This window comes from Dendrobates tinctorius, unplaced genomic scaffold (genome assembly GCF_039654945.1).
Source record: "Dendrobates tinctorius isolate UK_male_01 unplaced genomic scaffold, ASM3965494v1 ptg000152l, whole genome shotgun sequence".
In the NCBI taxonomy this organism is placed as follows: domain Eukaryota; kingdom Metazoa; phylum Chordata; class Amphibia; order Anura; family Dendrobatidae; genus Dendrobates; species Dendrobates tinctorius.
The window spans coordinates 1,370,606-1,397,573 of record NW_027361819.1 but is presented as its reverse complement, the minus strand read 5'-3'; the positions used below and the strand labels follow the sequence as shown (position 1 = coordinate 1,397,573).

At 47.0% G+C, this 26,968-nt stretch overlaps 2 protein-coding genes across 2 annotated transcripts; both read right to left on the bottom strand.

Moving 5' to 3' along the window:
* Nucleotides 1–3,189: 3,189 nt before the first annotated feature.
* Nucleotides 3,190–4,892, bottom strand: LOC141050679 (E3 ubiquitin/ISG15 ligase TRIM25-like). Its single transcript, XM_073547278.1, has one exon. The coding sequence runs from the start codon at nucleotides 4,872–4,874 to the stop codon at nucleotides 3,306–3,308; it is 1,569 nt and encodes a 522-aa protein (XP_073403379.1). The 5' UTR covers nucleotides 4,875–4,892; the 3' UTR covers nucleotides 3,190–3,305.
* A 17,255-nt stretch (nucleotides 4,893–22,147) lies between these two features.
* LOC141050678 (E3 ubiquitin/ISG15 ligase TRIM25-like) lies at nucleotides 22,148–23,851 on the bottom strand. The gene has a single exon (XM_073547277.1). The coding sequence runs from the start codon at nucleotides 23,831–23,833 to the stop codon at nucleotides 22,265–22,267; it is 1,569 nt and encodes a 522-aa protein (XP_073403378.1). The 5' UTR covers nucleotides 23,834–23,851; the 3' UTR covers nucleotides 22,148–22,264.
* Between the last annotated feature and the right edge of the window lie 3,117 nt (nucleotides 23,852–26,968).

Here is a 26,968-nt window from a genome sequence, read left to right as displayed (position 1 = left end):
GACCTACCGGCAGACGAGGGGTTGTGCGATGGGGTCTCGTTTCACGCCCGTTTATGTAAACTTGTTACTGGGGCATTTTGAGTCCCTCTTCATCGCTTGCATCTGTTTTTATAAACTTTTTATTAGTGATTTTTTTCTCATTTGCTCAGTTACTGTTCATGAAGCTGAATGTTATGTTCGGTGATTGACATTGACCCCGTGAGATCTGGTGTTTAATCCGACCTATTCTTCTGTCCAATTTCTAGATCTCACAATCTCACAAAATCCTACAGACAAGACTGTATCATACATATTACTTAGAAATGTGGATATTATCAGCTCTGTATAATTTGGTCATGATTGTCTCCCGGAGTGGATAAAACATTTCCCACACTGCCAGTATCGGGGGATCAGAAAGAATGGCACCTTAGACGTGAACTTTAAGCTCACATGCACACAGTGAGTATTTGGTGACTTTTTTACCACAGTATTTGTAGCCAAAACAAGGAGTCGGTGAGAAATGCAGAAGTGGTGCAAATGTTTCTATTAGGCTATGTGCACACGTATGCAGAAAATTTCAGCATAAAAACCGGACTCCTTCCTAGAAAACGTGCGATTTTTTTCCACGCTTTTTTGCCGCGCGTCCCCAGACACATAGAAAATAGCCAGAAATGTGGAATTTACTGCAAAATTAATGAGCATACTGCGTTTTTTACCGCAAAGCGTATTCTTCGTGGTAAAAAAACGCATCAATATGCACAAAAAGTGCAAAATGCATTAAAATGAATGGGAAGCTTCTTTTAAGTATTTTTTGAGCGGATTTTTTGGTAAATCCGAGGGAAAAACGCGAAAAAAACCTCTGTGTGAACACAGCCTTACCCTTTTCATGTGACCGTTCCACTCCTGGTTTTGGCTTACAAATACTGGGGTAAAAAACTCACCAAACACTCCATGTGTGCATGTGGCCTAATACACAGGCACGTCGCCTACAAAGAGAGGCTTCTGACTAATGGCTGCCCTGAAGATATCCTTACAGACGCCTAGAGGAAGACCAGACGGACGTCCCAGAAGGAATGTAGTAAAGAGAAAAGGACAGGAGATTAGATGAGGAAAAATGCTAAAACTACTGAGAATATGGCTGAAATTCAATTTTGTGTCATCACCTCCTGTAGTGAAGGCCGAGCCTCCGCTAGGAAGATATTATGCCGGCATTGGTTCATTGTCCGTGGGGTTCCGATTCTAAAGAACTTAATTCCCAAGAAATCAACTATGATATTTAAGAAATAGAAAACCCTTTGGGCAACGAGACACAAGCATTTCTTTTCTCATTTTTGGCCTCGCCATTGTTTTAATGAGTCGGCTTTCACAGGTGCAGCAGCCGTCTACACGAGGACGACCACCTCACTACTGTGCAGTTTTACGCTTCCAGATAATTCCGGTACCGGAGCTATTCGTGTCCGTGTGACATCCGTGTGCTGTCTGTGTATCCGTGTATTTGAAAAATTAGTTTCAATGTTAACCCTTTGACTTTTAAAAACGCACACGGACAGCATCCATGTGCGGTACGTGTTTACACGGACCCATTGGCTTGTATGGGTCCGTGCGATCCGTGCTGTTGCACAAAAACGGACATGTCAGCGTGTTCTGGACACGGACACACGGTCCGTGAAAACACGCTGACATCTGCATAGACACATTCATTCGAATGCGTCTACGTGTGTCAGTGTCTCCGGTTCGTGAGAAAACTGTCACTACACTTACCGGAGACACTGACGTGTGAAACTGCCCTACTACACAGTTCTCTATGAGGTTTTAGGAGCAGAATCTCTTTCTAAATCCTTGTAGAGGAAACTCAGTGTGAACTCAGCCTGAGGCCACATGCCCGAGAGGAGGAATCGGGGAGTTTCTGATGTTGTAGATTTTCTGCACTAATTACCTACATTACATTTTGGAGTGCGGCTTTTTTTATGTGTTTTTATCACATTTTTGATTTTGTGGTTTTTGTCTTTGTGGTTTGTCATGCTTTAAATAAAGCTGCTTTGTTTTTGAAACTTGCTAGAATTTGACAAAACTCTGACACAGTCATGGGATCATGTGTTTTATTCCACAGATTTTCCACATCTACCGTAATACAATTCTATGGAGGAAATCTACACAAAACTCAGCAGAGCCGCAAGAGGAACTGACACAGTGCGGAAACAAAAAGGAAGCACAGAGGGAAGAAATCTCCAGAAATCTCATCCACTTTGCTAGAACTGTAAGGCCATGTTCACACGTTATTTTTTTTCTGGGTTTTTTATGCAAATTTTATCTGCGTTTTACTGTCCCAGCAAAGTCTATGAGATGTCAGAAATCTCCTGCACACGGCTCGGTCTGTGTCCTCAGTGTTTTGTGGAATACCTCGGATTTTGCAGGATGCAGCAGGTCACGTCTCAGCATTTTCCCAGTGTTATTCACCAATAGAAAGCAATGGGTGGTGCAAAAACGCTGAAAAGACGCAGGGATCAGGTTTTACCACTTTTTTTTGTGCCAGAAACCTGATGGTGAATATGCACAAGAAATAAATGCACAAAAACACAGGAAAAAAAACAACAAAAACTAAGCAAAACCTGCAAGTTTCTTACTGCCAGGAGAGCAGATTGTGCCTGTGGAGGAAAAACACTGAATGTGTGAACATAGTCCAAGACGCTGCATTTTTTAATCAGCAAAAATACAACAGAAACTCCTCAAGGGCCACAGACGAAGAGCTGATTGGTGGAGGCGAGAGTCCTCTATGTAGATTTTGTACCTTTTATATATTTATGGTCTATACTTTCCATATGTCACAGACCCTGAGAATGAAGGGGCCACAGAGCTGATTTAGTGCTGCATCCCCTCCCTGTTTCCCCTGCACAGCGGCGCTCCGGACCCCGATGTGCTCCCCATCCACTGCGGCCGTACTGCAGCTCCTGCACCGGGGGAGTCCAGAGCTCCGATGTGCAGGAGGCTGAACTAATGCTGCAGCCCCTTTATTCTCAGGATCGGTGGGGGTCCCGGGAGTCAGAGAGTGCTGACATATCCCAGCACTGTATCAGATAGGATTAACCCTTTACTGAATAACAACTACCAGTCTCAGGACAATTCACCCATTAATATTTACATTCTGCTCAATCATTGATTCTGCATCTGATCTACAGGGAAGAGGAAAAAACAATAGGAACAATCCCCCCATGACTCCGCCATATACATTGTATTATTAGAGGGTCCCGCTGATAACTCACTATATACAGATGTGTCCATGTGACAAGGAATAATGTCATTATAATGTGACGAGGACGACATCGGCCTCAGCTTCTTATTGTAACAGAGGCCCCATAATCCACATAGATGATAACATGTAGGGGTTCAGTGAAGGAGGCGGTGAAGGTGTGTAAGTGTCTGATGGGGTCACACAGCTCATAGAAGGACAGACACCCGGCCTCATAGTCTAAGAAGATACCAAGTGTTGGACATGTTGGCTCTACACTGAGGGATAATACATCGGAGTTGTGCCATACATTATATTCCTCATCATACCTACACAAACACCAAGATTTATCATTACATCCAATAGCAGACTTATCTCCTTCCTTTTCTATAGTTGGATAGGACAATCCGATAGAACAGTCTCCTATCTGGTTCCTCTCTACCTCCCAGTAATGTCGTCCTGAGGAGAGACCACATCTGCTTAAGACTTGGGAATAAGTCACAAATCTCCCTGGTGATTCTGGCCTCACCTGTTTGTTATCTGAATCTGTTGCTGTTTTCAGATCTTCTGATATCTTCACCCTTCTATGAGCAGTGTCCACATCCAGCAATATGTCTGGGACATGGACCCCGAGCTCTGATGTTACATTGGTGACAATATCCCTCATAGATCGGAGTAAGGTCAGTGAGATCAGAACCTCATCCAGATCCTCCTCAGAACTGACCTCTCCACCATCTCCCCCGGTGTCCTTATCACCTCCATGACTACATACTGTAATGTCACTTTCTTCTAAGAGTCTTATTGGGTCGGTGACACGACACATCTCCTCCACGTGACACATCTTCCTGGACAGCTCGTCCTCCTGTATTTCCAGCTTCTTGATCAGATCAGATATCTTGGACACAATCTTCTCCTCCTGCCTGGAGACCTCGCTCAGAACTTTCTTTTCTGCCATTTCCAGTTGCTCCTTGATATCCATAAATCTCTTACTGATGTTCTTCGTCTTATCGGAGGCTTTCTCCTGGATCTTTCTTTTACGATCCTGCAGATTCTGGACTCTTGTCTGAATAACTGTTTTTTGTGGGTTCAGATCATTCAGATATTCCTTTAGTTTCTCCTTCTTCTTCTCAGAGGCCTCATCCAGTAGCTCCACGTAATGTCCCCTGTGTTCTCCGGCCACCCAGCAGGACACACAGATACAGGCGGCGTCTACAGGACAGTAATATTTCAGCACCTCCTTGTGTGTGGAGCATTTCTGACCCTTAAACGACACTGTTGGTTCAATGAGATTGTGATTCACCGACTTGTTATGGGCTGTGAGATGTTCCTCACACATGGAGGTCTCACACTGCAGACATGTCCTTACTGCCAGTACAGGAGACTTTGTACAGTAAGTACAGAAGATCCTGGTCTCCTCCATATCAGGCTGAGTAGATGAGAAACGCTCCACTATGTTCCTCAGCTTTCGGCTCTTCTCCAGGGCCGGACGCTCCAGATATTCCGCTCTGCAGTCAGGACAGGAATACCCTCCAGCCGCCTCCTGGGCATCCAGCACACTCACAATACACGAGCGGCAGAAGTTGTGTCCACATCTCAGGGATACGGGATCTGTATAGAGGCTCAGGCAGATGGAGCAGTTCAGCTCGTCCCTCAGCTCCGCAGACGCCATTGTAGTGGGAAAGAGCAGGAACTGAAAGTGGAAAAGTTTCCTCCCAGTAGGAAAGCGGAGAGTCTGTGCAGGATCATTAACCCCTACAGCTCCTCGGTTGTGCTCACTGCTGAGTCACACTTAGGCTGTGTGCACATGTTGCGGATTAGCCTGTGGTTTTCCCCTGCGGTTTCCCACCTCTGCAATGGAGAAGGAGTGAAACCACTGCGGATTCCGCACAAAGACGTGACATGCTGCTGTTTTCAAACCGCGGAAAAATCCGCACCGTGTGCACTGCAGTTTTTTTCCCATTGCATATAAAGGTGCTGTACACCGCAGCAGAAACTGCTACAGATCCGCAGCGTGTGCACAGTGCCAATGTATTCAATGGAAATCAAAAAACGCAGTGCGCACAGTGTGCTGTGAAAAGTTTGACCACGCCCATGGTCACACCCCTAACCACGCCCATGACCACACCCCTAACCACGCCCATTTACCATTTCATTCTACCCTGGCAGGAGACAATCAGTAGACAGCCAGGACTGTCCGCTGTCTCCAGGTCGGCTGTCTAACAAACGGGCATTCCCAGCATGTCTTGTGGTTGTCTAACAGCTGCGGAGACTCTAATATATATTTGGAGCGCGCTGAAGACACTCTGTTAGCACCCGAGCATGCTCAGATAACACCTTACCGAGCACGTTCTCTCATCACTAGAGGCCGCGCTTTTAATGTGTTTTTTATAGTACAGAAAAGCTTTGATTCTGCACTTAATAAAGTATCTGCAGTTTTCTACTTGTGTTTTTTTAGGCTACACATAGAAGACGAGAGAGAAGAAAACCGCTCCAAAATCTGCAGAATTCAGCAGCGTCATTAGGCCACCGGGGGGCGCAATTTTCATGAAATCACATCCACTTTGCTTGGAGATAAACAGCAGAATTTCTGTGCAGAAAGAAAATCTACATTTCTGCTACATGGGAACATGGTCTAAATGTCTGAGCAAAGTGAATGTGATCTCCTGAAATCTTCGTCCCCTGTGGTCCAAAGACCCTGCTGAACTCTGCGGTTTTGGTGCTTTTTCCCCTCTATAGACTTCTATCTGGAGCCTAAAGAAAAGCATGTAAAATAACGCTGCTGCATTTTTAAGCTCAGAATCAAAGCTTTTCTACACTATTAAAAACTGTTAAAAAGGCGGATTCACATCTTCAGCAAATAAACGCAGCATCTACACTAAGTGTGAACACGGCCTCAGCGTTACATGTGTATTACACTCGTTGTGTCCGTATCCCCCATCACAGGCAGGGACCCGACATACGGCGTAACTGTACATCATATGTCGTGAAGGGGTTAAGGAGCACTGGGGATACAATTATAAGGGCCGCTGATGAAGGTGGAGGAGCCGCTATCTGGGATCTCACTGCAAACACCTCTGAATCCCAGCGAATATCGGGGATAAGACATTATAATAATAATAATAATAATAATCTTTATTTTTATATAGCGCTAACATATTATTATCAGACTATTTCCTCTGATTGCCATTTATCCAGTATCGGAATGTGATTTTAGCAGCAGAGCGGGCGGAAATTCTACATAAGAGACAGAGATTTGTTATTAATAAAGAACTATACAAATACCTCATTGTTATTATTTGCCAAACCTGCATACAGATATTAATAATCCCCAGACGTCCCATCATTTCGGGGATCGGGTCAATCACTTGGAATTTATCCCACTACACCGATTTATTTCTCCAGTCCTTTCTTTCACGGGATTCTTCCCATCTTATAGATGAATTCGGTCACATCTGAACATCTCACGGTGTAATTTTCACTTTAGATGTAAATTCTTTAGACTCTAATATTCAGCCTAATTTGTGTGGAGAAGCCATAGAAATATATTTGTACAATAACAGAACTTTCCCGGGGCCAGATTGGGGTTTTGATCCAGGGTATTAGATTTATTTAGAACCACAATGATTTTTCCTTTGTGGACAGGGCCGCCATCAGGGCATTACTGCCCTGACTGGCGTATGGGGCCCGGTCTCCTCTGCTCACCGGGCCCCTACCGGCAGATAAACCGGGCCCTGGCTAGCGGCACTGCAGGCGGCAGCTAAACTCTATTGACATGCGGGCCCTATAGTGAACAGTTGACAGCCAATCGGAGGCTGGCAGCTGACGTCAGCCGCAGCGCGCACATATCTGGCGTCTGACATCAGTGTTAGTCGCCGGCTAGAGCGCGCTGCAGCGTGGAGGGACTGAGCCTCGCCCGCCGCTGGAGCGCGGCCAGGTAAGGAGAACTTTTTTTTTTTTTTTTTACAGCGGCGATCCAGGGGGCCCGGGGGCAGAATGCTGGACTGGGGCAGAATGCTGGACTCTGGGCAGAATGCTGAACATGGGGCAGAATGCTGGACATGGGGCAGAATGCTGAACATGGGGCTGAATGCTGGACTGGGGCAGAATGCTGGACTGGGGCAGAATGCTGGATATGGGGCAGAATGCTGAACATGGGGCTGAATGCTGGACTGGGGCAGAATGCTGGACTGGGGCAGAATGCTGGACATGGGGCAGAATGCTGCACATGGGGGCAGAATGCTGGAGACAGAGGCAGAATGCTGGAGACTGGGGCAGAATGCTGGACATGGGGCAGAATGCTGGATATGGGGCAGAATGCTGGACATGGGGCAGAATGCTGGACTGGGGCAGAATGCTGGAGACTGGGGCAGAATGCTGGAGACTGGGGCAGAATGCTGGACATGGGGGCAGAATGCTGGACTGGGGCAGAATGCTGGACATGGGGCAGAATGCTGGAGACTGGGGCAGAATGCTGGACATGGGGCAGAATGCTGGATATGGGGCAGAATGCTAGAGAATGGGGCAGAATGGTGAACATGGGGCAGAATGGTGAACATGGGGCAGAATGCTGGACTGGGGCAGAATGGTGAACATGGGGCAGAATGCTGGACTGGGGCAGAATGGTGAACATGGGGCAGAATGCTGGATTGGGGCAGAATGCTGGACATGGGGCAGAATGCTGCACATGGGGGCAGAATGCTGGAGACAGAGGCAGAATGCTGGAGACTGGGGCAGAATGCTGGACATGGGGCAGAATGCTGGATATGGGGCAGAATGCTGGACTGGGGGCAGAATGCTGGACATGGGGGCAGAATGCTGGAGACAGAGGCAGAATGCTGGAGACTGGGGCAGAATGCTGGACATGGGGCAGAATGCTGGAGACTGGGGCAGAATGCTGGACTGCAGGCAGAATGGTGGACATGGGGCAGAATGCTGGAGACTGGGGTAGAATGCTGAACATGGGGCAGAATGGTGAACATGGGGCAGAATGCTGGACTGGGGCAGAATGGAGATACGGGGCATGATTGGACACAGATCACACAGGATCATGGGCCAGGATAGATACGATGGAGATCATATGGGGGCAGAATGGATACTCATGAGGGCGCGATGGGAGAACATATGGCTAAAGCCAGGAATGAGACACACGGGGGTCAGGATGGGGGATATTATTACCATAGGGGCTAATTAAGGGATATTATTACTGCAGTGATGTATTTAATTTTTTGAGGATACTGTTTTAAATGGGAGGCGGTCCTGTTACTGTGCAGATCGACACTATGTCGCCTTTTTTTCTTCATGTGGTGTAATGCAGAAGTTGGGAAAAAATAAGTAATGTTTTCTGCAAGCGGAGCTCTAGATAACTGTGTTATTTCCTGCAGAGACAAGTCCTGGCTGAAAGATGTGATGGCGGTCTGTGCTGGATGAAAGATGAAAAGCAAGGATGAAGGACTTCACCTAGAGACGTCTCTGGTGAGTTAGTGTGTTACCTGTTCACTGACACTATACATTGTATACTATATATACAGAGGTCCTGTGTATAATGTCACCAGTGATCACTGTGTTACCTGTACATTATATACAGAGCTCCTGTGTATAATGTCATTGATCACTATATTACCTGTACACAGACACTGCATACTAAATAAAGATCTCCTGTGTATAATGGCACTTATGATGATAGTATTATGTTTTTTTATTAATGATCAGTATTGTAGTATTCAGTCACCATGTGGTGATAATATGTGGTCTGGCCATGGTGCGGTGATATTTGTCCCTTGTGTGTGCTATTATTTGGTCACTTTGGTGGTAATATGTGGTCTGGGCATGGTGCGGTGATATTTGTTCCTTGTATATGATATTATTCTGTCACTATGGTGGTAATATGTGGTCTGGGCATGGTGCGGTGGTATTTGTTCCTTGTATATGATATTATTCGGTCACTATGGTAGTAATATGTGGTCTTGTCATGGTGTGGTGATATTTGTTCCTTGTATGTGGTATTATAGGTCACTATGTGGTGGTAATATGTGGTCTGGTCATGGTGTAGCGGTATTTGTTCCTTGTATGTGATATTATTGGTCATTTTAAAAATTGAAAAATAAATAAAAATATACCTACAGTGTATTGCATATTTTAACAAATATTTAATAGGTTACAGTAGAGTAGAGCCCGGCCAAAAGAGTCTACCCTGTTATGTTGGCGGCTTAAAAAAATCTTTTGTCCAAAGCAAAAGCTGCCGACTACATGTGTGATCTGGTGATGGGAACTGTTAATGTGTGATAGGTGAGAAGTGGAGTTTTTCCAAGAGAGAGCAGTGGGACTGTGGACAGTTTGAGGGGTGGAGTCTCAATGGGGCCCTGAAAATTTTGCCAGTATGGGGCCCCAAAATTCCTAGTGGCAGTCCTGTTTGGGGATGTGATCTACCGGCAGACGAGGGGTTGTGCGATGGGGTCTCGTTTCACGCCCGGTTATGTAAACTTGTTACTGGGGCATTTTGAGTCCCTCTTCATCGTTCGCATCTGTTTTTATAAACCTTTTATTGATGATTTATTTCTCATTTGCTCAGTTACTGTTCATGAAGCTGGATGTTGTGTTCCGTGATTGACACTGACCCCGCGAGGTCTGGTGTTTAATCCGAACTATTCTCTCTCATTTCTAGATGTCACAATCTCACAAGATCCTACAGACAAGATTGCATCATACATATTACTTAGAAATGTGGATATTAGCAGCTTTCTGGAATTTGGAGGTGTTGTCTCCTGGAGTGGATAAAACATGTCCCACACTGCCAGTATTGGGGGATCAGAAGGAATGGCACCTTAGATGTGGCCTAATATACGTCACGTCTCCTACAAAGAGAGGTTTCTGACTAATGGCTGCCCTGAAGATATCCTTACAGACGCCTCCAGACGGACGTCCCAGAAGGAATGTAGTAAAAAGAAAAGGACAGGAGATTAGATGAGGAAAAAATGCTAAAACTACTGAGAATATGGCTGAATTTCAATTTTGTCTCATCACCTCCTGTAGTGAAGGCCGAGCCTCCGCTAGGAAGATATTATGCCGGCATTGGTTCCGTATCCGTGGTGATCGGATTCTAAAGAACTTTATTCCCAAGAAATCAAATATAATATTTAGGAAATATAAACCGTATCTTGCAGCGGGACCAGAACACTTATTCTCATGTTTGGCCTCGCCATTGTATTAATAAGTCAGCTTTCCAGGTGGAGCAGCCGTCTACACGAGGACGATCACCTCACTACTACTCCCGTCAGATTGTGCCTGCCCTGCACACCTCCACCAGGGGGCAGAGTCCCTCATTCTTCCCTGTTTCTTTGCACCAGGACTTCACAGTGTGGAAACGGGCAGATTACTCTGCGCAAAAAAGGAGCATAGAGGGGAAGAAATCTCCATAAATCTCATCCACTTTGCTACAACTGTAAGGCTATGTTCACATTATGTTTTTTCTTCGTTTTCTTATGCAAATTTTAGCTTTTACTGTCCCAGCAAAGTCTATGAGATGTCAGAAATCTCCTGCACACGGCTCGGTCTGTGTCCTCAGTGTTTTGGGGAATACCTCGGATTTTGCAGGATGCAGCCGGTCACGTCTCAGCATTTTCCATTTTTTTTTTATGCACTAAACTTTATCAGCATGCACAAGAGACAAATGTACAAAAACACAGGAAAAAAAGCAACAAAAACTATACAAGACCTGATTTTTAAACAAGATTCTTACTGCCAGGAGAGCAGATTGTGCCTGTGGAGAAAAAACCCACTGTGTGAACATAGTCCAAGACGCTGCATTTATTATTCAGCAAAAATACAACAGAAACTCCTCAAGGGCCACAGACGAAGAGCTGATTGGTGGAGATGAGAGTCCTGTACGTAGAATTTGTACCTTTTATATATTTATGGTCTATACTTTCCATATGTCACAGACCCTGAGAATGAAGGGGCCACAGATCTGATTTAGTGCTCTGTCCCCTCCCTGTTTACCCTGCACAGCGGCGCTCCGGACCCCCGATGTGCCCCCATCCACTGCGGCCGTACTGCAGCTCCTGCACCGGGGGAGTCCAGAGCTCCGATGTGCAGGAGGCTGAACTAATGCTCCAGCCCAGGCCCGGATTGGTAATATGCCCAACCGGGCATTTACCCGCTGGGCCGCTGTCATGTGGGCCGCGGGCGGCAGCGCCCGTTCATCTGGCCGCTTGCCCGCTGATGTGGCCACTGGCCTGGCTGTTGTTCCTGCCGCCGGCCCTCTGTGTGCACGGCGGTTATAGTTTCCAACCCTCCCGGGATATTTCTGTCCCGCACTGCAGGGAGATGAGCCGCCACGCACCCCATCCTCGCCCTAGCATGAGACCTCCCTGCAGCCACCCACAGCGTCGCTTGCCTGCTCCCTTCTCTGTACACAGGACCTGTGATGAGGTCACAGGAGGGGAGGAGTCAGGGGGGGTCACATAACTAGTTTAATGTAGGGACCCGTAAGCATGAGGAACTTTGGCGCAATTTACGGGCTCAAGTATTTTGGCCAAAATATCAGCTAATACCTCACTAATTGTGTACTTATTGCACTATATTAATTTTCAGAGTGCAGCCGAGCCCAAACACGTTTGTTCCCGTATGAGGGGTGTTCACACTGGGATGCATTGAGGGTGTGCTGGCCAGCCCGCCTAGTCGAATAGTAGGGGCGTGACTAATAGGCTGTGAGCCAGACACAGTGTAGTTCCCTTGTGTGAACAGCGCCCTATGCCGGCCTTTATTGTGCAGTTTTATACTGGGCAGTCGCCCCCTCCAGGAATGGGTAGGTGGAGAGTGGCTGTTAATCTGGTATTTTGTACCTGTGTTGCTGACATCTTGCTTTATGGGCTGGCTGCACCCTGCAGTGCATTTGTTCTTAGACCTGGGCAGGTAAGTGTTGCTGCCTTTTTTTCTGCTGTTTAAAAAAAGTCACATGATCAGTAGCCTTTGTCCAGACCCCTGATCATGTGACCATTGACTCCGCCCCTCCTGTGACCTCATCACAGGTCCTGTGCGCTCAGCCTTGCCTCATGGTGTCTGCAGGACTCTGCTGTGCTGGTGTTGTGGTGCTGGATGAGAGAATTATGTGTGGGGTCAGGAGGGGTTTACAGGGTAGATGTAGCAGAGCCGCGTGTGTACGAGGTGTACAGAGCAGAGCCGCGTGTGTACGAGGTGTACAGAGCAGAGCCGCGTGTGTACGAGGTGTACAGAGCAGAGCCGCGTGTCTACGAGGTGTACGGAGCAGAGCCGCGTGTATACGAGATGTACGGAGCAGAGCCGCGTGTGTACGAGGTGTACTGAGCGGAGCCGTGTGTGTACAAGGTGTACGGAGCGGAGCCGTGTGTGTACGAGGTGTACGGAGCAGAGCAGCGTGTGTACGAGGTGTACGGAGCAGAGCAGCGTGTGTACGAGGTGTACGGAGCGGAGCCGCGTGTGTACGAGGTGTACGGAGCAGAGCCGCGTGTCTACGAGGTGTACGGAGCAGAGCCGCGTGTATACGAGGTGTACGGAGCAGAGCCGCGTGTGTACGAGGTGTACTGAGCGGAGCCGTGTGTGTACGAGGTGTACGGAGCGGAGCCGTGTGTGTACGAGGTGTACGGAGCGGAGCCGTGTGTGTACGAGGTGTACGGAGCGGAGCCGTGTGTGTACGAGGTGTACGGAGCGGAGCCGTGTGTGTACGAGGTGTACTGAGCGGAGCCGTGTGTGTACGAGGTGTACTGAGCGGAGCCGTGTGTGTACGAGGTGTACGGAGCGGAGCCGTGTGTGTACGAGGTGTACGGAGCGGAGCCGTGTGTGTACGAGGTGTACGGAGCGGAGCCGTGTGTGTACGAGGTGTACGGAGCGGAGCCGTGTGTGTACGAGGTGTACGGAGCGGAGCCGTGTGTGTACGAGGTGTACGGAGCGGAGCCGTGTGTGTACGAGGTGTACGGAGCGGAGCCGTGTGTGTACGAGGTGTACGGAGCAGAGCCGTGTGTGTACGAGGTGTACGGAGCAGAGCCGTGTGTGTACGAGGTGTACGGAGCAGAGCCGTGTGTGTACGAGGTGTACGGAGCAGAGCCGTGTGTGTACGAGGTGTACGGAGCAGAGCCGTGTGTGTACGAGGTGTACGGAGCAGAGCCGTGTGTGTACGAGGTGTACGGAGCAGAGCCGTGTGTGTACGAGGTGTACGGAGCAGAGCCGTGTGTGTACGAGGTGTACGGAGCAGAGCCGTGTGTGTACGAGGTGTACGGAGCAGAGCCGTGTGTGTACGAGGTGTACGGAGCAGAGCCGTGTGTGTACGAGGTGTACGGAGCAGAGCAGTGTGTGTACGAGGTGTACTGAGCAGAGCCGTGTGTACGAGGTGTCCGGAGCAGAGCCGAATATGTACGAGGTGTACGGAGCAGAGCCGTGTGTGTACAAGGTGTACGGAGCGGAGCCGCATGTGTACGGAGCGGAGCCGTGAGTATGAGGTGTACGGAGCGGAGCCGTGAGTACAAGGTGTACGGAGCGGAGCCGTGTGTGTACGAGGTGTACGGAGCGGAGCCGTGTGTGTACGAGGTGTACGGAGTGGAGTCGAGCCGTATGTGTATGAGGTGTACGGAGCGGAGCAGTGTGTGTATGAGGTGTACGGAGCGGAATCGCGTGTGTACGAAGTGTACGGAGCGGAGCCGCGTGTGTACGAGGTGTACGGAGAGGAGCCGTGTGTGTACGAGGTGTACAGAGCGGAGCCGTGTGTGTACGAGGTGTACACAGCGGAGCCATGTGTACAAGGTGTACGGAGCAGAGCCGTGTGTATGGAGCAGAGCCGCACGTGTACGAGGTGTACGGACTGGAGCCGTGTGTGTACTTGGTGTACGGAGTGGAGCCACGTGTGTACGGGGTGTACGGACCGGAGTCGTGTGTACGGAGTGGAGCCATATGTGTACTGGATGTACGGAGCAGAGCCAAGTGTGTACGAAGCATACAAAGTGGGCTTTTCCCACGGACCCAGGAGTACACGGTGGAGCCCAGAGGAGCATTTTAAAACTCACACATGACGGTCCACCGGAAGTGATGTGCTGGAAGCTGACCGGAAATTAGGTAATTTCATGAGGAGATTGTGAGGGAACTAGGAATGCTTCATATATTTATTTTTTTTATGGTGGTTTCCCTTTCTTCAATTTAACCTGGGCAGATGAGTAGTGGAGTTTATTAAGACACAGTACACTGGGTACAGGTATAAAAAACCATGTATTTTATTTTTAACAAACAAGAAAACTATTAAACCATTTGATCCTGCCATGCTACACGACCAACATCGGATAAAAAGTAGTCCGCAAATTGGTCCCTCATTTGGGCAACTTCGACTGAGGACCGAAGAGGGTGCTGAGTAAAATCTGGGTTGGCAGCAGGCTCATCCATGTCAAAGTTCGGCCGCTCCTTTGCCATAACAAAATTGTGGAGAACCACGCATGCCTTCACCACCTCATCTACTGTTTCCATTTTGAGATTGATGGCGGTGCTGAGAATTCGCCATCTGGACACTAGAATGCCAAAGGCGCACTCTACAGTCCTGCGAGCCCTCGTAAGCCTGTAGTTGAAAATTTTCTTGCGGTGGTCCAAGTCACGGCTGGAGTACGGCTTCAGCAGGTTTGGGCACATCTGAAATGCCTCATCCCCAACCACTACAAATGGCAGTGGTGGAGTTTGGGTTTGGGGAAGAGGCCGTGCCAGTGGAAAATTGAAATGGTTGGCGTACAACCTCCAGCCCATATCAGAGTTCTTAAAAGTCTGGGAATCGTTGCCCCGTCCGAATGCCCCTATGTCCACCGCCACAAACCGGCAGTCTGCATCCGCAATGGCCATTAGGACTGTGGAAAAGTACTTCTTGTAGTTGTAGTACTCGGAGCCACTTCTTGCGGGTTTTGTGATGCGGATGTGCTTCCCGTCCACCGCTCCTAGGCAGTTCGGGAAATTGCAGACTGCCCAGAATTTGTCCGATATTTGAAGCCACTTTTCGGCAGTGGGCAATGGCAGAAACTCCGGACACAGAACATCCCACAGAGCCCTGCAGGTGTCGGCAACAATCCCGGATAAAGTAGAGATTCCCAGCCGGTACTGGAAATGCAGGGATGAAAGACTCTCTCCAGTTGCCAGGAACCTGCCAAACATAAAAAGAAAAAATAATTGTATTTCTGTCTTGAGTATTACTAAAAACACTGAAAATAAAAAAGTACATGGCCTAACTATTTTGCATGTTTTTTTAATACAACATAGCAAAAAAACATTTTATAAAGGCTTGGGATTAGTACATGACAGAAGAAAAACCATTATGCAAAAAAGCAATTTCCCAAAAATAATGTTCAAATTCAATAGCCAAAAAAAACCAAATTTTTTGGACAAAAAAAAAAAAAAAAAAGCCAAAAAAATTATGCAAACATAACAACATACATACCGTAAGGTGACAAGGAGCCTTTCTTCGGGAGGAATGGCACGCCGGAGCTGAGTGTCCCTTCTCCGGATGTTTCCTTCAACCATACCCAGCAAGTCAAGGAAGCTTTCCTGGGACATCCGTGTATAGTCAGCAAATTTCTCCGGGTTTTCCTGTAGCTCGCTGTACAGCGTGTGATATGCTCCACGGCTTGGCCGGAGTTCGATGATTGGATGCCTCCAAAACCTACGCCGCTGCCGTCTGTCCCTCTCCCTTTCTTGCTGGCAACAAAAGACATACGCCTGAGACAGCGCAATGTCAAGATCCAGCTTGAAGCGGAAATTATCCAGACGCAGGTCCATCTTGACACCGGAAACAGCAGCAAAATCTGATGAATTCAGCAGTACAGGGTCTATAAAACATTCCAATGACACACGCCCACTGGTGACCCATTGGTGGTCAAGGATTTTTCTATTGTGAAATGTCACACCTAAAAACGCATGCGCATAAAAAACGCAACCGCATGCAAAAACGCATGTAAAACGCAAGTAACGCATCAGCGTGCGCATGATGAAAAAAAAACGCACATTTGTTTTGCGTTTTTCTTTGCGTTTTTTATGCGCACGATGCGCTGCGCAAAAAAACGCTAATTTGAAACTAGCCTTAAGCAGATGTGGATAAAGCGTGACTGATGATCTTTATTGAATAATTTTTAAGAGAAGAAATATCCAACATAATAAGTACAAACATTAATGGTGGGTGAGCCAATAAAAAACACCTGGAAAGCTCGTCACAGAGTAATGGGCAATGAATTGCTCCAAGATTATGAGTGGCATAGTATACACTGTATATATATATATACTCCGCCTGGGGTGATCATGTCTGCCATTGGCACCGTGTGATCACAATCATGGGGTGCTGATAGGGACAAACAGGGTGACCCTTTACTACAATAAACAGATGCTACTGTCGACATCAGCATTAGAAATACAACTGTGTCTTTTGTGTCTTTTTCAGGCTCCTCATAAAGATAAAACGCCCCAAGACTGCAGCGTTCAGCAGCGTCTTTAGACCACAGCGGACAGGAGGTCACATGGAATCACATCCACTTTGCTTGGACAGTTAAACGCAGCAGATTTTCTGCAGAGAAAAAAGCAGCATTTCTGCTACGTGTGAACACGACCTAACTGTGCAAACAACGTGGATGTGATTTCATGAGAACTGCTGCCCGCTGTGTCTAAGGCCACGCTCACATGTTCAGCATTCCCAACTGTTTAAGAACAGAAAGAGGAAGAAATTATGCTGCGCACAGTGCGCCTGGCAAAGGTAAACCACGCCCATGGCCACACCCCTAACCACACCCATTTACCATTTTGTTCCACCCTGGCAGGAGACAATCAGCAGACAGCCGGGACTGTCCGCTGTCTCCAGGACGGATGTGAAACAGTTGCGGGGACTCTGATATATATTTGGAGCACGCTGAAGACACTCTGTTAGCACCCGAGCATGCTCAGATAACACCTTACCGAGCACGTTCTCTCATCACTAGAGGCCGCGTTTTTAATGTGTTTTTTTTATAGTACAGAAAAGCTTTGATTCTGAACTTAATAAAGTTTCTGCAGTTTTCTATTTGTGTTTTTTTAGACTTCACATAGAAGACAAGAGAGAAGAACACAGCTCCAAAACCGCAGAATTCAGCAGCGTCATTAGGCCACCGAGGGGCGCAATTTTCATGAAATCACATCCACTTTGCTTGGAGATAAACAGCAGAATTTCTGTGCAGAAAATAATCTACATTTCTGCTACATGTGAACATGGTCTAAATGTCTAAGCAAAGTGAACGTGATCTCCTGAAATCTTCGTCCCCTGTGGTCCAAAGACCCTGCTGAACGCTGCGGTTTTGGTGCTTTTTCCCCTCTATAGACTTCTATCTGGAGCCTAAAGAAAAGCATGTAAAATAACGCTGCTGCATTTTTAAGCTCAGAATCAAAGCTTTTCTACACTATTAAATACTGTTAAAAAGGCGGATTCACATCTTCAGCAAATAAACGCAGCATCTACACTAAGTGTGAACACGGCCTCAGCGTTACATGTGTATTACACTCGTTGTGTCCGTATCCCCCATCACAGGCAGGGACCCGACATACGGCGTAACTGTACATCATATGTCGTGAAGGGGTTAAGGAGCACTGGGGATACAATTATAAGGGCCGCTGATGAAGGTGGAGGAGCCGCTATCTGGGATCTCACTGCAAACACCTCTGAATCCCAGCGAATATCGGGGATAAGACATTATCAGACTATTTCCTCTGATTGCCATTTATCCAGTATCGGAATGTGATTTTAGCAGCAGAGCGGGCGGAAATTCTACATAAGAGACAGAGATTTGTTATTAATGAAGAACTATACAAATACCTCATTGTTATTATTTGCCAAACCTGCATACAGATATTAATAATCCCCAGACGTCCCATCATTTCGGGGATCGGGTCAATCACTTGGAATTTATCCCACTACACTGATTTATTTCTTCCGTCCTTTCTTTCACAATCACCATCACTTTCACGGGATTCTTCCCATCTTATAGATGAATTCGGTCACATCTGAACCATCTCACTGTGTAATTTTTACTTTAGATGTAATTTCTTTAGACTCTAATATTCAGCCTAATTTGGGTGCAGAAGCCATAGAAATATATTTGTACAATAACAGAACTTTCCCGGGATCAGATTGGGGTTTTGATCCAGGGTATTAGGTTATGTGCACACGTAGGAAAAGTGGTGCAGAATTTTCTGCACAAAATCCACATCTCCTGGCAGAATCCGCAGCCGCGGTTTTTATGCGGATTTTCTGCAGTTTTTGCCACTACGGATTTCTATCATGGAGGGGGCCAGAAACGCTGCAGATCCGCACAAAAGAAGTGACATGCACTTTTTTTAAATCCGCAGCAATTCCACACATCTTTTTCTTTTCCCATTGATTTACATTGTACTGTAAATCACAATGCGGATCAGCAGCAAATCTGCATCGTGTGCACATAGCCTCAGATTTATTTAGAGCCACAATGATTTTTCCTTTGGGGATGTGACCTACCGGCAGACGAGGGGTTGTGCGATGGGGTCTCGTTTCACGCCCGTTTATGTAAACTTGTTACTGGGGCATTTTGAGTCCCTCTTCATCGCTTGCATTTGTTTTTATAAACTTTTTATTAGTGATTTTTTTCTCATTTGCTCAGTTACTGTTCATGAAGCTGAATGTTATGTTCGGTGATTGACATTGACCCCGTGAGGTCTGGTGTTTAATCCGACCTATTCTTCTGTCCAATTTCTAGATCTCACAATCTCACAAAATCCTACAGACAAGACTGTATCATACATATTACTTAGAAATGTGGATATTATCAGCTCTGTATAATTTGGTCATGATTGTCTCCCGGAGTGGATAAAACATTTCCCACACTGCCAGTATCGGGGGATCAGAAAGAATGGCACCTTAGACGTGAACTTTAAGCTCACATGCACACAGTGAGTATTTGGTGACTTTTTTACCAAAGTATTTGTAGCCAAAACAAGGAGTCGGTGAGAAATGCAGAAGTGGTGCAAATGTTTCTATTAGGCTATGTGCACACGTATGCAGAAAATTTCTGCATAAAAACCGGACTCCTTCCCAGAAAACGTGCGTTTTTTTGCCGCACGTCCCCAGACACACAGAAAATAGCCAGAAATGCGAAATTTACCACGAAATTAATGAACATACTGTGTTTTTTACCACGAAAAAACGCATCAATATGCACAAAAAGTGCAAAATGCATTAAAATGAATGGGAAGCTTCTTTTAAGCATTTTTTGAGCAGATTTTTTGGTAAATCCTCAGGAAAAATGCAAAAAAAAACCTCTGTGTGAACACAGCCTTACCCTTTTCATGTGACCGTTCCACTCCTGGTTTTGGCTTACAAATACTGGGGTAAAAAACTCACCAAACACTCCATGTGTGCATGTGGCCTAATACACAGGCACGTCTCCTACAAAGAGAGGTTTCTGACTAATGGCTGCCCTGAAGATATCCTTACAGACGCCTCCAGACGGACGTCCCAGAAGGAATGTAGTAAAGAGAAAAGGACAGGAGATTAGATGAGGAAAAATGCTAAAACTACTGAGAATATGGCTGAATTTCTATTTTGTCTCATCACCTCCTGTAGTGAAGTCCGAGCCTCCGCTAGGAAGATATTATGCCGGCATTGGTTCATTGTCCGTGGCGATCTGATTCTAAAGAATATAATTCCCAATAAATCAACTATGATATTTTGGAAATATAAAACCTTTCTGGCAACGAGACACAAACATTTAGTTTGTTTTAATGAGTCGGCTATCACAGGCGGAGCAGCCGTCTACACGAGGACGACCACCTCACTACTACTCCCGTCAGACTGTGCCTGCCCTGCACACCTCCACCAGGGGGCAGAGTCCCTCATTCTTCCCTGTTTCTTAGCACCAGGACTTCACCATGGAGCCTCCGGTTTTATCTTCTTCACCTGTTTGGCTCTAGAATGTGGATTAGACAAGTGGCCTCCATGTCTGTCCTGAAACATTAGACCGTCAGGAACAAACCCCTGCCCTTGTGCAGAGCGCCGTCTGCCGGTGTCACCTCTTCATCTTTGTTATTCATATTGTTTATAGAGAGGATTTTACCACAAATAAAGCTCCAGATCCTCGGAATAATCTTCCTATTAGGGTGTGTGCACACGCTGCGGATTCTGGATCTGGCGCTGCGGATCCGCAGCAGAATTCTCTGCGTTTTACAGTAACATTATATCTTATGCAAAATGGAAACCGCAGTGCAGACGGTGCGGAGTTTTCCGCGCGTTTTTTGCTGCGGTTTCCAATCCACAGAAAGAATTGTCTGGTCATTCTTTTCTGCGGATTCCGCAGCGGTTTGCCTTCTCCTCCATTGTAGAGATGATAATCCGCAGGCTAATCCGCAGAGCATTCCTCAGCGTGTGCACGTACCCTTAGGGTCACTGGGGAATGCTCAAAATAACGTGAAAAACAGCTCTGCCTGCACTAAAGGAGCTTTCCCCATTCAGTTCAGTCGGAAACTTATTCAGAGTATTTGACACAGTTCTCTATGAGGTTTTAGGAGCAGAATCTCTTTCTAAATCCTTGTAGAGAAAACTCAGTGTGAACTCAGCCTGAGGCCACATGCCCGAGAGGAGGAATCGGGGAGTTTCTGATGTTGTAGATTTTCTGCACTAATTACCTACATTACATTTTGGAGTGCGGCTTTTTATATGTGTTTTTATCACATTTTTGATTTTGTGGTTTTTGTCTTTGTGGTTTGTCATGCTTTAAATAAAGCTGCTTTGTTTTTGAAACTTGCTTGAATTTGACAAATCTTTGATGCGGTCATGGGATCATGTGTTTTATGCCACAGATTTTCCACATCTACCGTAATACAATTCTATGGTGAAAATCTACAAAAAACCCAGCAGAGCCGCGAGAGGAACTGACACAGTGCGGAAACAAAAAGGAAGCACAGAGGGAAGAAATCTCTAGAAATCTCATCCACTTTGCTAGAACTGTAAGGCTATGTTCATGTTCACACGTTATTTTTTTTCTGGGTTTTTTATGCAAATTTTATCTGCGTTTTACTGTCCCAGTAAAGTCTATGAGATGTCAGAAATCTCCTGCACACGGCTCGGTCTGTGTCCTCAGTGTTTTGTGGAATACCTCGGATTTTGCAGGATGCAGCCGGTCACGTCTCAGCATTTTCCAGTGTTTTCCACCAATAGAAAGCAATGGGTGGTGCAAAAACGCTGAAAAGACGCAGAAATCAGGTTTTACCACTTTTTTTTGTGCCAGAAACCTGATGGTGAATATGCACAAGAAATAAATGCACAAAAACACAGGAAAAAAAACAACAAAAACTAAGCAAAACCTGCAAGTTTCTTACTGCCAGGAGAGCAGATTGTGCCTGTGGAGGAAAAACACTGAATGTGTGAACATAGTCCAAGACGCTGCATTTATTATTCAGCAAAAATACAACAGAAACTCCTCAAGGGCCACAGACGAAGAGCTGATTGGTGGAGGCGAGAGTCCTCTATGTAGATTTTGTACCTTTTATATATTTATGGTCTATACTTTCCATATGTCACAGACCCTGAGAATGAAGGGGCCACAGAGCTGATTTACTGCTGCATCCCCTCCCTGTTTCCCCTGCACAGCGGCGCTCCGGACCCCGATGTGCCCCCCATCCACTGCGGCCGTACTGCAGCTCCTGCACCGGGGGAGTCCAGAGCTCCGATGTGCAGGAGGCTGAACTAATGCTGCAGCCCCTTTATTCTCAGGATCGGTGGGGGTCCCGGGAGTCAGAGAGTGCTGACATATCCCAGCACTGTATCAGATAGGATTAACCCTTTACTGAATAACAACTACCAGTCTCAGGACAATTCACCCATTAATATTTACATTCTGCTCAATCATTGATTCTGCATCTGATCTACAGGGAAGAGGAAAAAACAATAGGAACAATCCCCCCATGACTCCGCCATATACATTGTATTATTAGAGGGTCCCGCTGATAACTCACTATATACTGATGTGTCCATGTGACAAGGAATAATGTCATTATAATGTGACGAGGACGACATCGGCCTCAGCTTCTTATTGTAACAGAGGCCCCATAATCCACATAGATGATAACATGTAGGGGTTCAGTGAAGGAGGCGGTGAAGGTGTGTAAGTGTCTGATGGGGTCACACAGCTCATAGAAGGACAGACGCCCGGCCTCATAGTCTAAGAAGATACCAAGTGTTGGACATGTTGGCTCTACACTGAGGGATAATACATCGGAGTTGTGCCATACATTATATTCCTCATCATACCTACACAAACACCAAGATTTATCATTACATCCAATAGCAGACTTATCTCCTTCCTTTTCTATAGTTGGATAGGACAATCCGATAGAACAGTCTCCTATCTGGTTCCTCTCTACCTCCCAGTAATGTCGTCCTGAGGAGAGACCACATCTGCTTAAGACTTGGGAATAAGTCACAAATCTCCCTGGTGATTCTGGCCTCACCTGTTTGTTATCTGAATCTGTTGCTGTTTTCAGATCTTCTGATACCTTCACCCTTCTATGAGCAGTGTCCACATCCAGCAATATGTCTGGGACATGGACCCCGAGCTCTGATGTTACATTGGTGACAATATCCCTCATAGATCGGAGTAAGGTCAGTGAGATCAGAACCTCATCCAGATCCTCCTCAGAACTGACCTCTCCACCATCTCCCCCGGTGTCCTTATCACCTCCATGACTACATACTGTAATGTCACTTTCTTCTAAGAGTCTTATTGGGTCGGTGACACGACACATCTCCTCCACGTGACACATCTTCCTGGACAGCTCGTCCTCCTGTATTTCCAGCTTCTTGATCAGATCAGATATCTTGGACACAATCTTCTCCTCCTGCCTGGAGACCTCGCTCAGAACTTTCTTTTCTGCCATTTCCAGTTGCTCCTTGATATCCATAAATCTCTTACTGATGTTCTTCGTCTTATCGGAGGCTTTCTCCTGGATCTTTCTTTTACGATCCTGCAGATTCTGGACTCTTGTCTGAATAACTGTTTTTTGTGGGTTCAGATCATTCAGATATTCCTTTAGTTTCTCCTTCTTCTTCTCAGAGGCCTCATCCAGTAGCTCCACGTAATGTCCCCTGTGTTCTCCGGCCACCCAGCAGGACACACAGATACAGGCGGCGTCTACAGGACAGTAATATTTCAGCACCTCCTTGTGTGTGGAGCATTTCTGACCCTTAAACGACACTGTTGGTTCAATGAGATTGTGATTCACCGACTTGTTATGGGCTGTGAGATGTTCCTCACACATGGAGGTCTCACACTGCAGACATGTCCTTACTGCCAGTACAGGAGACTTTGTACAGTAAGTACAGAAGATCCTGGTCTCCTCCATACCAGGCTGAGTAGATGAGAAACGCTCCACTATGTTCCTCAGCTTTCGGCTCTTCTCCAGGGCCGGACGCTCCAGATATTCTGCTCTGCAGTCAGGACAGGAATACCCTCCAGCCGCCTCCTGGGCATCCAGCACACTCACAATACACGAGCGGCAGAAGTTGTGTCCACATCTCAGGGATACGGGATCTGTATAGAGGCTCAGGCAGATGGAGCAGTTCAGCTCGTCCCTCAGCTCCGCAGACGCCATTGTAGTGGGAAAGAGCAGGAACTGAAAGTGGAAAAGTTTCCTCCCAGTAGGAAAGCGGAGAGTCTGTGCAGGATCATTAACCCCTACAGCTCCTCGGTTGTGCTCACTGCTGAGTCACACTTAGGCTGTGTGCACATGTTGCGGATTAGCCTGTGGTTTTCCCCTGCGGTTTCCCACCTCTGCAATGGAGAAGGAGTGAAACCACTGCGGATTCCGCACAAAGACGTGACATGCTGCTGTTTTCAAACCGCGGAAAAATCCGCACCGTGTGCACTGCAGTTTTTTTCCCATTGCATATAAAGGTGCTGTACACCGCAGCAGAAACTGCTACAGATCCGCAGCGTGTGCACAGTGCCAATGTATTCAATGGAAATCAAAAAACGCAGTGCGCACAGTGTGCTGTGAAAAGTTTGACCACGCCCATGGTCACACCCCTAACCACGCCCATGACCACACCCCTAACCACGCCCATTTACCATTTCATTCTACCCTGGCAGGAGACAATCAGTAGACAGCCAGGACTGTCCGCTGTCTCCAGGTCGGCTGTCTAACAAACGGGCATTCCCAGCATGTCTTGTGGTTGTCTAACAGCTGCGGAGACTCTAATATATATTTGGAGCGCGCTGAAGACACTCTGTTAGCACCCGAGCATGCTCAGATAACACCTTACCGAGCACGTTCTCTCATCACTAGAGGCCGCGCTTTTAATGTGTTTTTTATAGTACAGAAAAGCTTTGATTCTGCACTTAATAAAGTATCTGCAGTTTTCTACTTGTGTTTTTTTAGGCTACACATAGAAGACGAGAGAGAAGAAAACCGCTCCAAAATCTGCAGAATTCAGCAGCGTCATTAGGCCACCGGGGGGCGCAATTTTCATGAAATCACATCCACTTTGCTTGGAGATAAACAGCAGAATTTCTGTGCAGAAAGAAAATCTACATTTCTGCTACATGGGAACATGGTCTAAATGTCTGAGCAAAGTGAATGTGATCTCCTGAAATCTTCGTCCCCTGTGGTCCAAAGACCCTGCTGAACTCTGCGGTTTTGGTGCTTTTTCCCCTCTATAGACTTCTATCTGGAGCCTAAAGAAAAGCATGTAAAATAACGCTGCTGCATTTTTAAGCTCAGAATCAAAGCTTTTCTACACTATTAAAAACTGTTAAAAAGGCGGATTCACATCTTCAGCAAATAAACGCAGCATCTACACTAAGTGTGAACACGGCCTCAGCGTTACATGTGTATTACACTCGTTGTGTCCGTATCCCCCATCACAGGCAGGGACCCGACATACGGCGTAACTGTACATCATATGTCGTGAAGGGGTTAAGGAGCACTGGGGATACAATTATAAGGGCCGCTGATGAAGGTGGAGGAGCCGCTATCTGGGATCTCACTGCAAACACCTCTGAATCCCAGCGAATATCGGGGATAAGACATTATAATAATAATAATAATAATAATCTTTATTTTTATATAGCGCTAACATATTATTATCAGACTATTTCCTCTGATTGCCATTTATCCAGTATCGGAATGTGATTTTAGCAGCAGAGCGGGTGGAAATTCTACATAAGAGACAGAGATTTGTTATTAATAAAGAACTATACAAATACCTCATTGTTATTATTTGCCAAACCTGCATACAGATATTAATAATCCCCAGACGTCCCATCATTTCGGGGATCGGGTCAATCACTTGGAATTTATCCCACTACACCGATTTATTTCTCCAGTCCTTTCTTTCACGGGATTCTTCCCATCTTATAGATGAATTCGGTCACATCTGAACATCTCACGGTGTAATTTTCACTTTAGATGTAAATTCTTTAGACTCTAATATTCAGCCTAATTTGTGTGGAGAAGCCATAGAAATATATTTGTACAATAACAGAACTTTCCCGGGGCCAGATTGGGGTTTTGATCCAGGGTATTAGATTTATTTAGAACCACAATGATTTTTCCTTTGTGGACAGGGCCGCCATCAGGGCATTACTGCCCTGACTGGCGTATGGGGCCCGGTCTCCTCTGCTCACCGGGCCCCTACCGGCAGATAAACCGGGCCCTGGCTAGCGGCACTGCAGGCGGCAGCTAAACTCTATTGACATGCGGGCCCTATAGTGAACAGTTGACAGCCAATCGGAGGCTGGCAGCTGACGTCAGCCGCAGCGCGCACATATCTGGCGTCTGACATCAGTGTTAGTCGCCGGCTAGAGCGCGCTGCAGCGTGGAGGGACTGAGCCTCGCCCGCCGCTGGAGCGCGGCCAGGTAAGGAGAACTTTTTTTTTTTTTTTTTGACAGCGGCGATCCAGGGGGCCCGGGGGCAGAATGCTGGACTGGGGCAGAATGCTGGACTCTGGGCAGAATGCTGAACATGGGGCAGAATGCTGGACATGGGGCAGAATGCTGAACATGGGGCTGAATGCTGGACTGGGGCAGAATGCTGGACTGGGGCAGAATGCTGGATATGGGGCAGAATGCTGAACATGGGGCTGAATGCTGGACTGGGGCAGAATGCTGGACTGGGGCAGAATGCTGGACATGGGGCAGAATGCTGCACATGGGGGCAGAATGCTGGAGACAGAGGCAGAATGCTGGAGACTGGGGCAGAATGCTGGACATGGGGCAGAATGCTGGATATGGGGCAGAATGCTGGACATGGGGCAGAATGCTGGACTGGGGCAGAATGCTGGAGACTGGGGCAGAATGCTGGAGACTGGGGCAGAATGCTGGACATGGGGGCAGAATGCTGGACTGGGGCAGAATGCTGGACATGGGGCAGAATGCTGGAGACTGGGGCAGAATGCTGGACATGGGGCAGAATGCTGGATATGGGGCAGAATGCTAGAGAATGGGGCAGAATGGTGAACATGGGGCAGAATGGTGAACATGGGGCAGAATGCTGGACTGGGGCAGAATGGTGAACATGGGGCAGAATGCTGGACTGGGGCAGAATGGTGAACATGGGGCAGAATGCTTTATTGGGGCAGAATGCTGGACATGGGGCAGAATGCTGCACATGGGGGAAGAATGCTGGAGACAGAGGCAGAATGCTGGAGACTGGGGCAGAATGCTGGACATGGGGCAGAATACTGGATATGGGGCAGAATGCTGGACTGGGGGCAGAATGCTGGACAT

Excerpts from the sequence above, each read along its gene's own strand:
- LOC141050679 (XM_073547278.1), bottom strand. The coding sequence starts at position 4,874 with ATGGCGTCTGCGGAGCTGAGGGACGAGCTGAACTGCTCCATCTGCCTG.
- LOC141050678 (XM_073547277.1), bottom strand. The coding sequence starts at position 23,833 with ATGGCGTCTGCGGAGCTGAGGGACGAGCTGAACTGCTCCATCTGCCTG.